The sequence below is a fragment of the Pipra filicauda genome, unplaced genomic scaffold (genome assembly GCF_003945595.2).
Source record: "Pipra filicauda isolate LSUMZ 115617 unplaced genomic scaffold, ASM394559v2 scaffold317_size908105_pilon, whole genome shotgun sequence".
Taxonomy (NCBI): domain Eukaryota; kingdom Metazoa; phylum Chordata; class Aves; order Passeriformes; family Pipridae; genus Pipra; species Pipra filicauda.
The window spans coordinates 412,264-430,541 of NW_024104440.1; the positions used below are offsets into that span (position 1 = coordinate 412,264).

At 44.0% G+C, this 18,278-nt stretch overlaps 2 protein-coding genes across 3 annotated transcripts; one reads left to right on the forward strand and one right to left on the reverse strand.

Annotated features, from left to right (window-relative positions):
* Positions 1-433: 433 nt before the first annotated feature.
* TVP23A (trans-golgi network vesicle protein 23 homolog A) lies at positions 434-12,025 on the forward strand. Its single transcript, XM_027711178.2, has 7 exons — positions 434-703; positions 786-865; positions 5,580-5,724; positions 6,649-6,738; positions 9,250-9,375; positions 11,018-11,147; positions 11,569-12,025. Exons 1-7 carry the CDS (start codon positions 449-451, stop codon positions 11,628-11,630), a joined length of 888 nt encoding a protein of 295 aa, XP_027566979.2. The 5' UTR covers positions 434-448; the 3' UTR covers positions 11,631-12,025.
* Positions 12,026-12,589: 564 nt separating this feature from the next.
* On the reverse strand, positions 12,590-18,246 carry NUBP1 (nucleotide binding protein 1). 2 transcript variants are annotated; one of them, XM_027711175.2, is made up of 11 exons: positions 18,164-18,246; positions 17,977-18,078; positions 17,702-17,838; positions 17,465-17,533; positions 16,911-16,943; positions 15,990-16,080; positions 15,495-15,649; positions 14,325-14,435; positions 14,103-14,205; positions 13,321-13,404; positions 12,590-12,751 (listed from the first exon to the last, which is right to left on the reverse strand). In XM_027711175.2, the coding sequence occupies exons 1-11, from the start codon at positions 18,195-18,197 to the stop codon at positions 12,699-12,701; spliced, it is 972 nt and encodes a 323-aa protein (XP_027566976.1). In that variant the 5' UTR covers positions 18,198-18,246; the 3' UTR covers positions 12,590-12,698. The 2 variants fall into 2 exon arrangements, with proteins under 2 accessions (XP_027566976.1, XP_039239517.1); XM_039383583.1 differs by lacking the exon at positions 12,590-12,751 and having other exon boundaries at positions 12,758-13,404.
* Positions 18,247-18,278: the final 32 nt, after the last annotated feature.

The following is an 18,278-nucleotide window of genomic DNA, read 5'->3' on the forward strand; positions in this document are numbered from 1 at the left end:
CCTTTCCCTGAGATCCAACCTAAACCTCCCCTGACGCAACTTCAGGCCGTTCCCCGGGGTCCTGCCACTTGTCATAGAGAGCAGAAAACGGAGCTGCCCCTCCACTGCCCCTCACGAGGAAGGTGCCGACCCCAGTGGGGTCAGACCTCAGTCTCCTCCAGGCTGAACAGAACAAGTGCCCTCGGCTGCTCTAACTGCAGGGCCGAGTTACCCACACCACACCAGTGGGACACGGCAGTGTTGTGTCCCACCGCCTGTCCCCACAGCGGTACCCGACAGGGCACGGGGCCACTGAGGGGGGACAGCACTGGCAGCGCGGCGGGTGTCCCATAACGCGACACGCAGGTGTGCTCTCACATTCGTACAGGTACTTCAACCTTTCTCTTCACTCCTTTTTCCTTTAAGGGTTTGTCTCGAGCATGAGACCCCAGTGGTCCTGCTCCGACTGATGCTGCCGGTGGGGCTGGAGCTGCCCCGGGTGCTGGGGCTGCTGAGGGCTGGGGCCGCCCCGGGGTGCTCGGGCTCCTCTCGCTGCTGCACAGCCCGCGGCCAAAGCCCGTCTGACCGCCCTCGGCAAACGCTGCCACCGGGAGCCGGCCCCGCTCCGAGGCGGTGCCCGGGGAGGCGCATCCCGGCGAGGGGCAGCCCGGCCCCTTTTCCCTGGCGCATCTCCCGGCCCTGGAGCCGCGGGAGGATGAAGCAGGTAGAGGGGCGGGCGGGGCGGGATGCTCGGGGGGCGGCGCGGCCCCCCCGGTCCCTGTGCGCTGACCGGGTCCCCGCCGCAGGCGCTGGTGGACGACACCGAGGATGTGTCCCTGGATTTCGGGAGCGAGGAGGAGCTGGCGCTGCGGAAGGCGCGCATCAGGTAACGGCGCGGAGGCCGCAGCATCGCGGCGCCCGTGTAGCCCTCTCTGCTCCGGCTGCACTGAGGCACGAGAACAGAGAAAGCTCCGTTTAAACGCTTAATTCCCATTTTTTACAGAGAGGGTGGTGAAGCGCTGGAATAGGCTGCCCTGGGAGGATGGGGAGCCTCTGTCTGGGAGACGCCCGGGCTGGAGCAGGCCCCGCTGCCCGGCATCACCCGGCCATGGAAACGGAAACCCGACACACCCAATGCTCCAAAACCCCAGCCAAACCACTTTTGTTAGAGCTGGAGCAGCAGAGAGGCCTCTCAGCTCCAGCAAAAGCAGCTGTGCTGCAGTGCTCAGGCATTGCACTGCACACCTGGCTGAAGGGAAGCAGCAAGAAACCTGCAATAAAACTGTCATGCTTCCCTTCCATAGGGTGTGATGATGTGTGGAATATTGTACATCTTATTCTCGTAGATGTTACCTAAGAAAATCCAACCCATTCACCCCTCTCACCAGGTTAAGCTGCTGCCTTTGGGTTTATCACCTTGGGTGTCACCCTGCAGCTCTGGCCACACTGAGGTCCCAGGTGACAGAGCTGTTGTTCCATGGTGGCTTTTGAAGAATCTTCAGCCAAAGATTGTGAAAGGAAGAGTTTTATGTCAAAAGAAATTATGTGTGCACTCACCAAAAATGTACATAATCAGCTTTGATTTAGAATGGTTTCTTCCACTTTGCCCCAGTTTACTCTGGTCCATTACAGTGATAATATTTCTTCTAGGTGTAAACAAAGAAACGTAAGAGATGTTAAACCTGACAAAATATTATCTGAGGTCACAAGCAATCATGTAGCTTTACAGTACAATTATTCTGTTTTACTGATGTCTAGTGAAGCATTTCTGCCCTTGTACTTTGTACTGTATTGGACTTTACTGTAACTGCATGCTGAGTCAGCCTTCAGCAGCAGCACAAATTTTAAATGAACATTTATATTTTGGTGTAGTCTTGGAGACATAGCCCAAAGGATTCAACTAAACTGAGAAATAAGCTCAGAAGTACCTTGAGCACATGAGCCTCAGATTCTGTCTGTGGGACCAGACTAGACTGAGCATGAAGTGAAACCACCCTGAAATGTTTGTAGGGTGTCACAGCACCAGGTACTTTACAGATCTGCTCCTACTGGCCCACACTGCTCAATAAATACGGACAAGCAAAGTTCAGCAAACCACACTGTTATGTGATTAACTTTGTGCAGAAACTTATTTCATTCAAGACAGGTCTTCTTTCTTGCCCTCCCAACAGTATTAAAAGACAATCTCATACTGAAAATTCATCTGCTCTAGAATGCAGAAATGAAACTGCATTCACACAGAAGTGCTTACACTGTTCACACAGATGTTTGTTTTTAGATTTCTGAAGAATCTTGTCTAAACAAGCCTGAAAAACACCTAGGTGCTGCAAAATTTAGTCTTATTAGAGGGCATAACAAGATGTTCCCATCTTTTGTCTTTATCCCAATTTCATATATCTTGAACTTGGTTAGAATTAGCATAAGCTATGACAAGATGTACTTTTGTGATTCTCCAAGGTATGTGCAAAAGGGCTTCTTAAAAGCGAAAGGTTAATAGCTACTTTCTTAAGTTAGAAAAAGATAACTTATACCCTTTTTGCAGTTCACTGCAGTACCAGAACATTGGATCTGGAACAGTCAGGAGCATACAATCACTTTTTCACAAATCAGCCAGGCAACATGATGATCAGAGAACCCCTTTATTCAAAATTTGCCTCAATATATTTGAAGTACCAGACAGGAAAAAAAAAAAAAAAAAGGCAAGCAGCATGTAGAGTGCTGCTGTGGCACTTCTGAGCAGGAACTGGGAATGATTCTCCTGTGGGTCAGTGGCACACCTTAGGGCTGACCCAAATATGATTCCTTAATGTGGAATGAAACTAAATTTACAACAGCTCATTCCTGTCCTAATAGGGATCACACTTGCAAACTGAGGAGAGGTCATTGTAACAAGGTAAATGGCAACCCTTCAGCCTCAAGGCTCCAGTTCTACACCGTAGGGAGGTTTAGATGCCACAGGAAAACTGAAAGTCCGACCACGTGGGTTGCTATGCTTTCAGGAGCAAATGTCTGGCAAGCAGAGTTTCAGTTACCTTCATCCTTTACTGGATTTGAATGAAAAAAGGAAAAAAGAAAAGTTGCCATTTTTTAAAGCCTGTACTGTCTCCCATTAGTACAAGGAATAATGTGTGTTTATACAATGATTTCTTAATGTCATTGCATTTCTGGATATTAACTTTTAAAGGAGTTTTATGGAGTACAATTTAATTCAATATAAATGCATTCACAGAAGAAAAGCTAGAAAGTTATTTAAAAAAGGATGCAAACTGTTTAACTTCAGGTTTTAGAAGCTGATCATCTTATTAAAACTTCTGTTTTATATGATAGGAACTATAAATTTCATGATGACTGTGAATTAAGAGAACACATTTGTTCTGTTAAGTGAGGAAGTGAGCAGTTTATTTACTGCATTCCATTAGTTTGAGGATTATTATTTTTCTTAAGCATAAATTTTCTGAGGTTGAGAGAGCTGTCCAAAAAATGAGGTGCAAGTTTTGATGCATCTCTACACCCCTCCCATAGCACAAGAACCTGCAAGTCTGTCTGTGGCTTGGTGAGCACGTCCTTGGGAGAGGACACTGACATTCCACGGCCTTGAAAAGTGTTCAGCACTGGAATAAATGAGAGCTGCTTGCTCATGGACTTTTTTTTTTTTTTCAGTAAATACCCTTCAAAGTTTGATATTGGAACAGATTCAGCATCCAAACAGTAATCCTGTTGTAATCCAGTAATCTTGCTGAATCTGCCTTCCAAAGGGAAACACTACTTCTCCAAAGTTTGCTGTGGGGTATCTGTCATTAGGTTTTGGTCCGTGAAGAAAGAAGACACACACACACACACACACACACACACACACCCCAAGAGAGATGAGACAAGGGTGTCTGCCTGCTCAGCGTAGCAGGCAGCTTTATTGAGGTAGCAAACCCCGACTTTCCCACACACTTGTAAATATATTTTTACAAAAACACTCAGGAATTCACACCTGCACTCTGAAACACATAGTCAACAGCTTCGTCCTCGCACTGTTATCATCTTCCAGCTAACTCCCTAATACTCAAGGCTGTGCCCATGGGAACGTTTAATTACCCTCACTGTTCTCATGGGAAAGGCTTTATACCATCTAATATTTCAAGCTCTTCAAGCTCCAGGGGCTCCGTGGACCTGCCACTTCCCCCCACAAAAGTTACTGTCACCTTCAAAGCACTGATCCAGCTCAGCCCACCCCGGTGTGAGCAGCGAGGCACTGCCTGCTTTTGACAGTTCACAGTGTCCACCCCACTCCACCCACCTGCTTACAGCAGAAAAAGCCCCTTTCATTTAAAATCTGACATGTTTAGTTGTAAGTCAGAAGATTTTGGAAAGTTTGAAGTTAACATGGGCATGACCGGGAGTAAATATAAACTACAGCTGTGCATCATTTTGCCTTCTCCACTCACATGTGTAGTACTACAAGCACAGGGTTGACATTATATAAATATTCAAATGTAGAACAGTTAAACAGCTATAGAATAATATTACAATAAGGATATTTAAATAATTATTGTATTTATATAGCTATAATTTAAGTTCACCATAAACAATTATAATTGTGTATATATTATATATCTCATTTTCTTATACACAATAATAGAATAACATTCAACTGCTGAATAGCTAATTATGGCCCAGGCCAAACTACTGTTAATTGTTCATAGAGGTGGAGGAGCTTAATAAGACAACTACTGACTTAAATAAAAATATCTTATTCAGAAAACAAATTTTATTCACTCAGCTTCGAGGGAGAAGTTGTTCAAATGCAATGATCTCTAGTTAATTCTCACTTTCAACTAATTAACCCAACCACAATGGTACAGAGTAAGTTTTATACTTGGCATATTACCCTGAAAATTGTACTGTGCTCATTCCAGCTTTCTCCAACCCCCTGTCCCACTGCACAGGCCAATAGTTCATGTCATATAATTACTTCTTTCACTGAAATTCCTCTTTATTTTGTTACAGACAGAATTTTGTTGGATGAGCAAAGCATAAATATCCAGTGAAATTAATATGAAATAAATCATAAGAACTGTTAGATTCCCAAATCTCTCTCCCTTTCTAAAAGGAAGTGTTTGGGTTTAGACATTAAATATGAAGGTTCATTTTGTCTTACACCAAACAGCTACTTTTTTTTAGTTTCAGAGTTCCTGTTTTGTTTTCAAAACAGTTCTGAAAGGCATAAGAATTGTCTCAATTATTTTGTGCTTTGAAAAGCTGGTTTATTTTATGAAACAAAGAGGTTTTTTAGGATGCTGTTGAACACAACCACCACATTCCTTCACATAGTACCAAAGAAACTGGTGAAAGACTCCTCATTTTGTCCTGTCTCTGAGAAAGTTATGACATGAACACCACATTCATCTTTTAGCTTTAGATTGAAGCTTGGCTGTTGAAAATACTGCTTTGATAATGAAGGTACCCATCAACATTTGAAATAACAGAAACTACAATCCAAAATACCACTTTAAAGTAAAAATAGTTGTGTTATACTACAGCGTCAGCGAGTACTGTGACATTCCTTCTCGTCCCATCACTTCATTCCTGCTCTGTGTTTTCTTTTCTAGGCACCCACTGGCCACCTTTTTCCACCTGTTTTTCCGAGTGAGTGCTATTGTTACCTACTTGTTCTGTGACTGGTTCAGCAACAGCTTTGTTGCCTGTTTTGTCACTATTCTCCTCCTTCTATCCTTTGACTTTTGGTCAGTCAAGGTAAGATGACCCTCAGTAGTAATTACCTTTGAAAGTATTTTGCTTGCCACTAAATGAAACAAAAAAGGAAATATGCATACTGACAAAACACCAATAGCATTGTGATGTGTTGGTTTATCACATGTCTAGCCCACTTTAATGAAGATGTTTATATATGTTTGTTATTGTTTATCACCATATTCTCTATGGCTGGTGGGAGCTACTAAAATGGTGAGAAAATTGCTTTGCTCTAGGTAGATTTCTTTGTATTTTCCCCCTTAAAAAAATAAAAATTAAAGTAATGAATGCCTGAGGATGTTCAGAGCTGCAGAACAGACCGCTGGGGGGGCTGCAGGAGGGCCCTGGAAGCCCAGATATGGCTCTGGCGCCCTAATCACATGCAGGCAGGTGGGTCAGGCCAGCCCCGGATCCAGGGGCTGCACATGTGGAACAAGGTTTTTGTTCTGTAGAAGTGAAGCATTGATGTGTCTCTGGTATTCTGAAAGCTTCCAGTGTTCATCCAGGTGCAGGAATATTTTCTTAGTTTGTTTGCTTGACCTACACAGTTTACTTGCTCATCATTAATCTCCCATTTTTCAGTGTGTTTTTGATCTCAGTGCTCCTCTTTTACTGAGGAAATTTGTTTATTGGGTGCTTGTCCAACTGACTGGCTTGAAAAAGATGAAAAAGATACAACCTATAATTTCTTATCTAAATAAGTGCTATTGTGCCAATCATCATGTTAAAAGAGAACAGGCTTCTAAATTTGTGGTAATTTCACCCATCATTAATGGCCATTGTGCTCAAGCTGGCACAGCTTTTAGAAGTAATTTTAGCATTTGATAAAAGATGATTGTTGAACATGCTTGTCTTTTTTATTTTTGACTGTTAGTCAGACAAGTGACTTGTGCTACTGATTAATGCAAATAATGGTTTCATCACTAGAACGTGACAGGAAGACTCTTGGTTGGTTTGCGTTGGTGGAACCAGATTGATGAAGATGGAAAAAGCCACTGGGTGTTTGAAGCAAAAAGGGTAAATATATTAATAGAAGTAGGCACAGGACAAACAATCCATAGGAAATTTGTAAAGCTGATGCTAAATCAAATAGAGTAACAAATAGAGCACCTTTGTAACAGTTACTTTTATCCAGCTTCTATAGAACACAACGTAAGCATTCAGGTGCAAACACTGGTTTGTCACATCCTGGAAGCCTGCAGGACAAAGCTGGTCTCACAACACTGTCAGCACATGGATCAGCAGAATAAATATTCACAGCATGGTGCTGTAGGTATGAAACATTTCTAGTGGTTCTGTTCTATTTTCTGGTGAGAATGTCTTGCAACGAACACATCTAGATAATGCCAGCACAGAATCCTCTTCAGGAAATATCTATGTGGAAAGCAGTGCTAAATAGTTCAGGTTCCTTATCACTCTCTACAGCTCCCTGACAGGAGGGTGTAGCCAGGTGGGGGTCAGTCTCTTCTCCCAGACAAGCAGCAATGGGACAAGAGGTCACAGACTTAAACTGTGCCAGGGGAAGTTTAGGTTTGGACATTAGAAGTTCTACACAGAAAGAGGGATTGGGCATTGGAATGGGCTCCCCAGGGAGGCAGTGGAGTCACCATCCCTGGAGGTGTTTAAAGAAAGACTGGATGTGGCACTGGGTGCTGTGGTCTGGGTCACAAGATGGTGTTGGATCACAGGTTGGACTCGGTGATCTCAGAGGTCTTTCCCAAACTACTTGATTCTGTGAGTCAATATTTTAAAATCAGTATTTCATTCATGCTCACAGAACATGGTGGGGAGCAGAACCTGGATCACAGAGCACTCTGATACTGCCAGTGCTCCCCCAAACACCCTGAGCAAACGAGCTACAAAATGGCATTTGGCATCACTGCCAGAGTCAAGACTCAGAGTTTTGCTTTCCACAGCCTGACTCGGGGAAGAGCCTGGCAGAACAGCGCCCGAGTGCTGCTCACTGGGCCATCCATCCCTCTGGGTTCTCCCGCCTGTGCTCCCAGTCGGGACAGGAGGCGGCTGTGCGGGGCTGGAGTGCCCTCTGCAGCCCCGCCCGGGCGGGAGCTCAGCGCTCCCCTGAGCGGAGAACACACACCCACGTGTGCCCCGTAACCTAAGGGAAGCTAAAGGCAGACAACCCTACACGAAAGAAAAGAAAGCAGAAGACTGTCAGAGTGCCTTAGTTCTGTGGAGACACGAACCAAGAGCTTTCTTAGCACTTAAAAGCAACGGCATCCATAAAGTGACCTCCAGACCTCAAAATTACTGAGAGATGAGCAAGCCTTGTTCACCTGTTACAGTTTTTAATTCTAGCCTAGACGTACCAAGTTGATTCACCTGCATGGGCTAAAACCTTCTAAAATTCCTGGCAAGTGGTGACTTTATTAATGTGAAAATTATAGTACCACAGGAAGGAACATATAGATTGTATTTCTGCCATGGCTCATCCATGAGAAAGACTTTGTCATAGCAAGGTCCTGGAATACATGCAGTTCTCTTCCTTACCAAAGTCAGGCATTCCCATCTCCATCTCTCCCACCTCCTTTGCCAGTCCTCTGGCAGCTCGTTAAGATCTCTTGCTTTATGGGTAAATATGCTTAGAAATATTCCAAGTCACTCACCAACAACTAATTCTTGGCACGTGGTTGCTGCAACAGAGGTTCATCTCCAAAATCCTGCTTTCTGCTGATGCTTGCTGAAAGAAAAGTAGTTCTTACACTTACAAGTCTGCTGACTGCAGCCTTTTGTAATCTTCCACCAAATTAACCAAGTCTTTCAGGTGTAAAGTTCTCAGGTGTATTGACTTTGGCTTTGGGTTTTTTCCTCCTACATAGTTAGTGCAATGCAATGCCACTACTGGGTAATGTGTCAGTAATTTAGGATACAAGTGATTAAACCCTTTTATTGACTCAGAGGATCTGTCTTTTTCTGTAACTGTGAAGGCACAGAACATTATTCTTTGGACCTCTGCAACATCATTGGTCTAGAGGGTACATGAAAAAGTTAAGACACCTCAAAGGTCGCATCTTTCAGGGTTTTCTTGGGCAAGATGGAGTAATTTAACCTCATTTACAAGTTGCATGACAATGTCTGCCTCATGGGGGAAGGATGGGTTAGTCTTATTTTTACATGGAAAATTCAATATACTGAAAATTACCTAGAAGGCTTTTCAGTTTTCAGAGTGGAAGAATCCAGAGGGTTTTCTTTTCCATGTGTGAAGCTTTCTGTTTCAGAAGCTGACACTGGTGGTAGTTGAGTGGTCTGAGGTCTGGAGTAAGGTTTCTAAAACTTTGGAAAGATCAGAACCTTCTGTACAATTCTCTTCCTTATTTTTTTTTAAAGTGTAGTCATTAGCAATGAACCTTCCAGTAAAGACACGTGAGTTGTGCTGACCTGAAGAAGTCTGTAACCAAGGCTTTTGCAGCCTGCTCTGAGGTGTTGTGCTCTCCCTCCAGAGCCCAGATATTTGTCATTTATTGTGCATTTTGACTTGGTGACTGGTAGTTTCAATAATTTTCCTTCCAGGTGCCTACAATTGCTGCCTCAACTGAAGCTGAAGCCCGAATCTTTTGGCTTGGTCTCATCATCTGCCCCGTGATTTGGACACTGTTTCTCTTTAGCACCTTGTTCTCCTTGAAGCTGAAATGGCTGGTGAGTCAGGGGATAATGAAAGATCTACAGCTGGTAGAGGGATAATCCTGGTAGAGGGAAACCCCAGATCTGTTGGTCTTGAACCAAATCTTCCAACAGTACAAAAATCCCACCTACAGCTTCAAGGAACCCCAAGGATTTTTCTGCAGTCAAGCCCTGTGCTCTGGAATGGATTAGTAATTTTTAGCTGCACTTCTAATGGGTTATTGGATGTCAACTCCTTCATGTGACTGGAGAAGCTCAAGTGGTGGGCAAAATTTTGGCCTTCTTTTTAACTGTAGCAACTTACTCTTCCCCAACTTATTTCAGTCAAATGAAACTATTGGAAGAGTACAAAAAATGAGCTGGTGATGCTGGTTTTCAGGTTTTCAAGTCTCCTTGGGATTTGAATGCTACTTACTCTGAAAAGTAAGGATTTTAGAGCTCTGGTACCATTCCCTTTTGAAAGAACCAGCATCATTAGTGCTTAAAACCTTGATAAATGGAGCTATGAGTATGTATTTTATAATTACTCTATTTATAAGCCATCTACTTTCCAAAAAAAGAAAACCCAACACTTTTTCCCTAAATACAAGAGGAAATGTACCCCATATATTGCATTACGTTAAGGTATTTTTGTCTATGAAATCTTCATGTTTTCCCCTGCAAACATTAAGTGCTTGGATAATCACCACAGAATTCATTCTGTCACGTCCCCAGCCACGCTCAGGACCATTTCTTAAGTCAGTATGAAAAGATAAAAGGCACCTCCAACATGTGCAGCCACATCACCAGTTAACAGCCAAGACTACATTTTATTATTCGATTAAACAAGAAATGTAGCTGTGGGCAAATCATTAACTGCTTTTTGGTGCCCCAAATGGCACAGCTAAAAAAGCAACAGTTAAAATTAAACCAGCACTCTTTGTTCATGGCTCCACCTTTATTTTTGAAAACCAGAGATTGTTTGCTAAGCCAAGAACTGGCTGGAGACAGAACCCCAACTGGCTCTGAAGGCAGGTTGCTCAGGTGCTCATAAAAGGCAAGTTACACAAATGGAAATTAGATCCTTCCAGGAAACTGGTCCTGGGGCTGAGAAATACTTTTTGTAAGTTATTCCATTAGTCAGATGGATCCCACCTGCTGCCAAGCCTGTAGTACCACAAAAGGAGTCAGTTACTTTCACTGCTTATCAATGCTAGATAGGGATTCCTATCTAAGGATGCTCTTTGTAAATCCGTAAATTACAGGATCTTAGTTGTATCTAAGGCATTTGGCAGCTAACCAGGCCTGCAGTGTGCCATGCATCTGGATGTGAAACTTTTAGATACAACTCAGGCTTCAAAAACATGAAATGTTTCTGGAATCTGTTGATAAAGTCCTTTTTTGAGTAAGTGCTTTCAGGAAAGTAATGAAGTCTTTAAAGATACAGAATGACAAAACTGGTATCAGTGTTCTGATAAAAGAGGCATTTTGTATGAAGGAACTACTGTGTTTGACAAGATTGATTTCTCTTTGAAGGTCATTTATTATTGGAAGGACTATCCCTCTCTTACAGCACACATTTCTCCAGGTGGTATGTACAGGTACACATGTGTGTAGGTCCTACACGGTTGATATGTAGTGGTGTATTTGTCCCTGTTGAACTTCTGTTTGTCCACAGGCTCTCGTGATAGCTGGGATCTCCCTGCAGACTGCTAATTTGTATGGCTACATCCACTGCAAATTAGGGGGACAAAAAACCATCAGCAGAGTAACTTCGAGGTTGTTTGGCACAGCAGATGTTCCCCAGAGTGAGTACTGAGCTGTCTGTCAGCCACAGCCCGTGAGGCAGCACAGGCCAACCCACCTCTCATGGTTGGTTCTGGCTCTTCCCAGGTCTCAGTTCCCACAAGAACTCCTGGCAGGGTGATCCTGATCCTCCAACAAGCCTCTCTTGCAGTGTCACACAGAGGGGCCCTACCCCAGATCACTTTGCTCTGTGTTTAGAAGCCTCCTGAGCTTCACAACTGAGCTGCTTCCAAGCTTCAGGAAGAATGTCCTCTGAAGTGAAACCCTTGGAGTTACTGCAATTGGAATGTAATGCCTCTGCTCAGGCACAGCTGGGAGAGCCATCTTTAACCCCAGGCTTCCACCGGGCTCTTCCCTGCTTTTATAAAGACTCCCATGTCCCAGGTTCTGCTCACAGCCACGTGTCCTCTGTTCACTCTGCAGGGCAGAGCAGGAGGATTTCAGAAGATGGAACTGAAGAACATGGCAAGGCAGTCCCTAGGTAATCAAACAAGGAAGAACTCAAAGGATGAGCAGTAAAACTACTAATTCATGAAAGCTGTTCTTCACGTGAAGATATTTAAATAAACCTCTTCTAGAATTATGCCTGCATGAAATAATGTCATTTGTGTTTGAGTCTTTAGATCCTGAAAGGTTTAGAGCCTTTGTAACCTAAAAGCTTCCCCAAAGATGATTTATACAGAGCATGCTGCTTCCACAAAAACTAACCAGAAAGTGCTGGATTATCTTAGCCAAGAATTAAATGTAACGAAAAGACAATGCTAAGTTGTTTAATTTTGGAACTACAACAGACAAAATCAAACTGCCTTTCCCTCTTGTACACAATACTCACTTTTCAAAGCTTTGATTCCTCAATAAAAACAGGAATTACAATCCCAAAGGGCCTCTTAGTTATTAAAGATACTGAATGTTTATTTAGTATTGAGGCTCAGGGTCAAATAGAAGAAAACAAAATTCAGGGGGTATGTTCACACAGTGCCTGTGTGAAGCAGGCAGTTAGGTATTGTTAAAATACGTTAATCTTATTTTGATATCTGTGGAAAAAAAATAAATAAAACGCTGTACTTGTGCTATAATACTACACTGAATTTCACTCTAGAGATGGATCTCCACTGGAAGGAAAGACCCTTAAATGAAGTTATTCTGAGGCAGAACCAGGCATTACAGTTCATCCCAGCACAGCAGGCAGGACAAAGGCCTGCACACCACAGCAGCTACATTACACGATGCCCCAGGGTCAGCCCAGCATATTTTATATTCAACTGCCTGAACAAAATCTTGTTTTCCATGCCTTCAAATGCCAACTTCACAGTCAGGTTATTAGTACCACGACACCACTGGCAGAATGCACCTCTTAACCCATATGCAGATGCAGTTTCACAGCTTTCTAGCAAGGGAACAACTACAAGAATCCTGAACTATGGAAAACACTAAGGCAAGAACATTTATATTAAGAATTTATTTGCAATATACAAAAAGAATACATTCCTTCTATTAAATCAAGGTATAAGTTACTTTTCAACAAGAGTTACATTTTTTATTCCATTCACAGATTAGATCATCTTTTCTTCTTGAGAATGTTGTTGTTCACAGTACTCCTGAATTCCTGCAAAGACATGGAGAAAGTAATATAAATGGTATTTCAGCTGTACATCAGGAGTCTGTTGTTGCTGCATCACTGTATCCCCTGTTGGTACAAATATCTCAAGCTGGACCTTTATCACGGTGAAAATGGCCTCAGGAATTTCCCAGCTGTCTGCATTTTGTAACAGCACATCACCAGCTCTTTAGGTGGTTTTTGAATGGGAGTTTTGTGCCTTTACAGTTAGAAGTGGAGGCATAATTAGCCAGCTGCATCCCATGGGTTATGGAGAGCACCCTCCACAGGCCTGCTTGAGAACCTCAGAACTCTTCTGTGAGAGGAAGGGAACACATCTCTGCAAATGAATGACTGAACCAAACACAGAAGCCAGCTATCAAACACAATCTCCTCAGGGCTTTAAAAGCCTGTCAGAACCGATGCCCAGAAGCAAACGTGGTATTTGCAGCTGTTACTTTCAGAATTGCTATGCACGTTTCCTGTTTTATTATTTGTGGCAAAATAATCCTGTTTAACACCTTTATATATTGCAGCAGTGCTCGGAACCGAGAGTGCACAGTGATTCCCAGACTTACTTTGAATGATATTCCTGTAAGACAATGTAGCTGGAGAATCTGGTGCTTCGGACAGGAATGACTGGCCTCTGTCACAACTTCTTCCTTGAAGGACAGAGAAAAACACAAAAGCAAAGCAACAAGAAAAGATGAGCTTTTATTTTTTTTACCCTTTATCCCACTCCAGTGACACCCTTTCAAACAGCCACCTACATCTATTCCTTTTAGGAAGCCCTGATGTCAGTAATAGGACTACAACCACAGCTTACAGTTTTACAGAGGAATTGTGTTAGCAGAAACCTTCACTTGCTGTGTTGGGAGTACTGACCTGTTCCTTGATGTCATTAATTCAGGTATTAATTGTAACAGCTGGTGGAAGAGGAACCAAGACACCTCACAACCCACAACAGAATTTGGGCAGAATTTGTTAAGCACTAGTTTTAATGCTTAACATCTACAAGGTATTATTCTTTGAAGTGGTTATGATTTTATTCAGTCTGCATTTCCGGGTGATTGCACCAAAGAGAAAGACATGTTGTATTTCAAATATGATTACAGAGCTGAAAAGATGCATCATCTAATCTTAACTGATTAAAGTTTCAGGTTAAGGAAATTATCAGAGCACTTCCCTCATTCACATCATGCTATGTCACAGTTCCAGTAACTTTAGGTTCAAAAAAACCTTCTATCTAAAAGTGGATATTTACCTAAGAGACATCAGTGCCCACATCAGGCTTTTCCAGTAATAACATCAGTACAGGAGGAACAACTTGTTTTAGGTGCAGTGCAATAAATAACTTTACCTATCTGTGGATCTAGAGGCACTTTACCCAGGAGGGAAACATTCAAATTCTGGCACATCTTCTCTGCACCACCAGTAGTCGGGGGAAAGATCTGAGATTCTTTCTGGGACAACAGGAAAATTAGAGTTAAAAATACTGCAATTCTGAGAACAAGGCATTTTTGGAGCAATGTTTTATACACAGTGCCATGGTAAAAATGCTGTAACACCCAGACAGCCTTACCTTACACTTTGGACACACAAAGCCACTCATGTTTTCCACAACACCTATGATGGGCAGTTTCACCTTGTGGCAGAAGTTGATCTCCTTCCGAACATCCTGAAGCGAGATTTCCTACAAATATTAGCAAAGGCTCATATTTCAGTTGTCATGTTTTCATGCTGAATCAGTTCAGTTACCTCCTTAGAACTATTTTAAGGAGAGTTTATGATGAATTATTACTGCTGTCTTAATATTTTGAGGAACAGAAATCTGTGCTACGTGCTCTAGCAACAATTCTGAGGAGCAACAGAGCAGGTCCAACAGTTCCAGCCTACTGTATGTGGTTCTGTTTCAAAATCTGACCCTATCAAGATTCACCCACATTTATCTCCTATGTTCACCTCATATCTTCAGTTCTTTTAAGGCAACTTTTTCATGTTTTCAGTTTACAGAAGGACCCTTGTCCATAGAGCAAGGACAAGAACCACCAGGCTTACACTTGTTACGCCTTCCAAAATAAATTTGAAATATCTTGTCCTCAGGTTTTTTGCATATATGCTTGCCCTCACTCATTCTCCTGTTCTCTTCCTTCCCTCACCACCTCTCCAGTATCACTCTCACCACTTCCACTTCCTTTATGTGTTATCCTTCCAGCTGCTGTGGAAATACTACACGTCTGTTGCTCCTGTTCCTCTCCAAACCAGGCACTAAAACCTCTGTCTGAACTGGACATATTCTGAGTTTCAGCTTGCCAGGGGCTGATTTCTCTTTTAAAAATGCATATGACAAAACTGCCTACTGGAGGTGACAGGCTACTTCACAGGTGTCAAACAGTGCACAGCTTATCACTTAAAAACTAAACTTCTTACTGACATTCTTTGGAGCATTAAGCCATTGGTGAGTAAATTACAGATTCACAAGGATGTGAATTTTGAAGAAGTGAAACACTGCATTTCCTTTCACCACACAGATCACAACAGCTTTTAATTGTGAACTGCCCTGTGGTTTAGTGGCCCAGTGGGATCCCCAGCTCCACTGAGACACCCACCCAACCCACACGCCAGCACAACACAACCAAGTCAGTCCTCTGAGATTCCGTACCCTCAGGTTTCTCTGAAGTTCAACAGCCTCTAACCCCAGGGCTGCCTTTAACTTGTGAGTTGCCTCTCCACGGAAATGCATGTCCCATACCTGCGGGGTGGTGACTATGACAGCCCCATCGATGTGGGTGGCACTGAGGTACTGCACGATGGACAGGTGCTCGTCCGACGTCCCCGGCGGTGTGTCCACGATCAGGTAATCGACCTCCCCCCAGTCCACGTCACGGAGGAACTGCTTGATCAGCCCTAAAAGAAAGGATAAGAATGTGAAAAAAGAGGAAAAAAAGAATCTCCCCGTATTTCAGATTTTAGGGAGTACTTCTACTTCTGTAGCCCAGGCAGAAGATTCTTCTGACTTGTCCGCTTCGGGACAAAAACACGTATTTTGACAAAGCTTAAAAAAATACAAATAAAAAGACATCATCTGACCTTTAACTTCACCAAATGAGCATGTTCAACTAAAGAAATAATAAACCATTCACTCCTTTTTTCCTTATAGCTTATACTATATTTATGTTATTAAAAAAGGTCATGATATTTACATAATTGAAATCTTTTAAGTACATGAATCATTGTTGATACACACCATTTTTTTTTGGTCCTCTCCAGATGACTGCATCATCAGGGCTGCTAAGCAAGAACCCCACTGACATGACACCTAAGTTTTCTTCAACATACTGAAAGAGAAGCAGAGAAACAGAGCAGTGAAGAAAGAGTAAAGAAACCAACTCTGAAGCCCTATTTTATAGAAAAAGCAGCTGGAGGAGAAGACATTAATAAAATAAAGGCAGAGAACCTTATCTTCTATCACAGGGCATTAAAAGCTACAATCAAACTGAAAAAATGCAGCTGTTACAGCAGTTTATGGAACCACTGGAAACAACAAAAGGATAAAAACAGCTTTCCCTCTCAGCCCAAGCTGTCTTTTTAAGAGCACACTACAAGCTATCTCTTGCAAAACTCTCCCTGCATTTTGCAAAGATTAATGAGGTTATCCTTGTGTGCAAGGTACTTCTTGGCTGTCACAGAAAAAGTGACACACTACACAGCTGACTGATACCCCAAATAACAAAACCGAGGAACTTATATTTATATTTATTGCCTGCAGTAGGGAAATCAGTAAACAAGAGATACAGTATCACTATAATTAACAAAAGAAATTTAACACTCTGAACCTATAGAGTGTACATCCAGATTCTATAGTACCCGTAAATATATTCTATAGCATTCTCTGTATGTTCTGTAGAATCTGGATAAATATGAAATCTGGATAGAAAATCTGGAAACATAGAATCTATAGATTCTATATCCTGTATATGTATCTTGTATATCTTCTATATCTTGTATATTCTATATCGTGTATCTATAGAATCTGAATATTTAAGTAATTAGAAAAAGAACTAACAGAAGTGCCTCCTGCTTCTCCCTCACTCATTTCTTAACATAGAACACAGTGCCCAACCCAAACAAACCCAATAAACTTTCTGAAACAGCTGCACCAACTCACCACTGGAGACCATCCAGATCCACTCTGATGAACCTGAAAATTGAAGAGATACATAAAGTTATAAGAGAAATAAATACAGATGTTACACAAAACATGAACATAAGTCAAACCTGGGTAACAGCTTTCCTGCCTGCAGGGACAATCCTGCTTTATTGGGGTGGTTGAGGTAAAAACTGCAGGAGCACCAGATCTTCATCAGTAAGTGAACAATAACTGTTCAACCCTTATGCAAGTTTACCCATGACTTCGCATAGTTATATAAAATACTCGAGGGCTGATAAGGCCCATCATGATAATATTACTCAGGTTTTAAGCTATCACGAGTATGTGGACACTATGCAACGAAAGCTGTTTTGCAGAACTGCTCATCCTGAAGGCAAATGGCTCTTTTACAAAATAAATTATGCTGAACTCCTCCATCTCACCTTATTTCCCCACCCACTGCCACTTCCCAATAAACAATCCTTTACGAGCTTTCAGCCTACAGGGCCCACAGACGTTACTGAAACAATGAGCAGAAATCCTTTAAGCAACACGTTGGAGCATTCACTCACCTGTTCTCCTTCCAGACCCATTATTTTAGGGATCGATGGCCCGCAGATATCGATGTCCAGCAGAGCAACCTGGAAAACAAACCGGCCAACGCGCCCCACTGGAAACAAGGCGGCACAGGGCCGTCCCCCAGGGCGAGCTCACGCAGTGAGAACACCCTAGCGCGGTTCATGAACGAAGGCCAAGCCCTAACGAGCGGGGCACACGGCCGGTGCCCTCCCGTCAGCCCCGGGCCCCACCTGCTTGTGCTCGTCGGCCGCCAGCCCGTGCGCCAGGGCGGCGCTGAAGGTGCTCTTGCCCACGCCGCCCTTGCCGGACAGCACCAGCACCGTGTGCCGCACCGCCCGCAGCCGCGCCCGCAGCTCCGCCGCCTCGGCTGGGGGCGATACCGGGCCGTTAGAGCGGCCCCCGCACGGCCCGGAGCTCCGTCAGGGCCCTCGGGCCGCCCGGAGCCCCCTCACGGCCCCCCCAACAGCGCGGACCGCCCCAACTCCCTCACGGCCCCGACACTCACCCGGGTCCGGCCCGGCCGCACCGGCCGCGCACAGCCCCTGGTTGGGGCATCCCTGGCAGGCGGCCGCGCTGCCCGCCTGGGCGCTGCCGGTCCCCGGGCACTCTGCAAGGCACAGCGAGGGCTGTGGCGCGGGTGCGGCGAGCGGGGGGCCCGTCCCGGCCGAGCCGCTCTCCCGCGGGCCGCTCACCCTCCGGCCGCGCCGCTCCCACCGCGTCCGCCATGACAGCGCGTCACCTCCGCCCGCGGGGGCGGGGCCGGCGGGGGCGGGGCCTCCGGCCGCCGGGACCGCGCCGCCAGGGGGC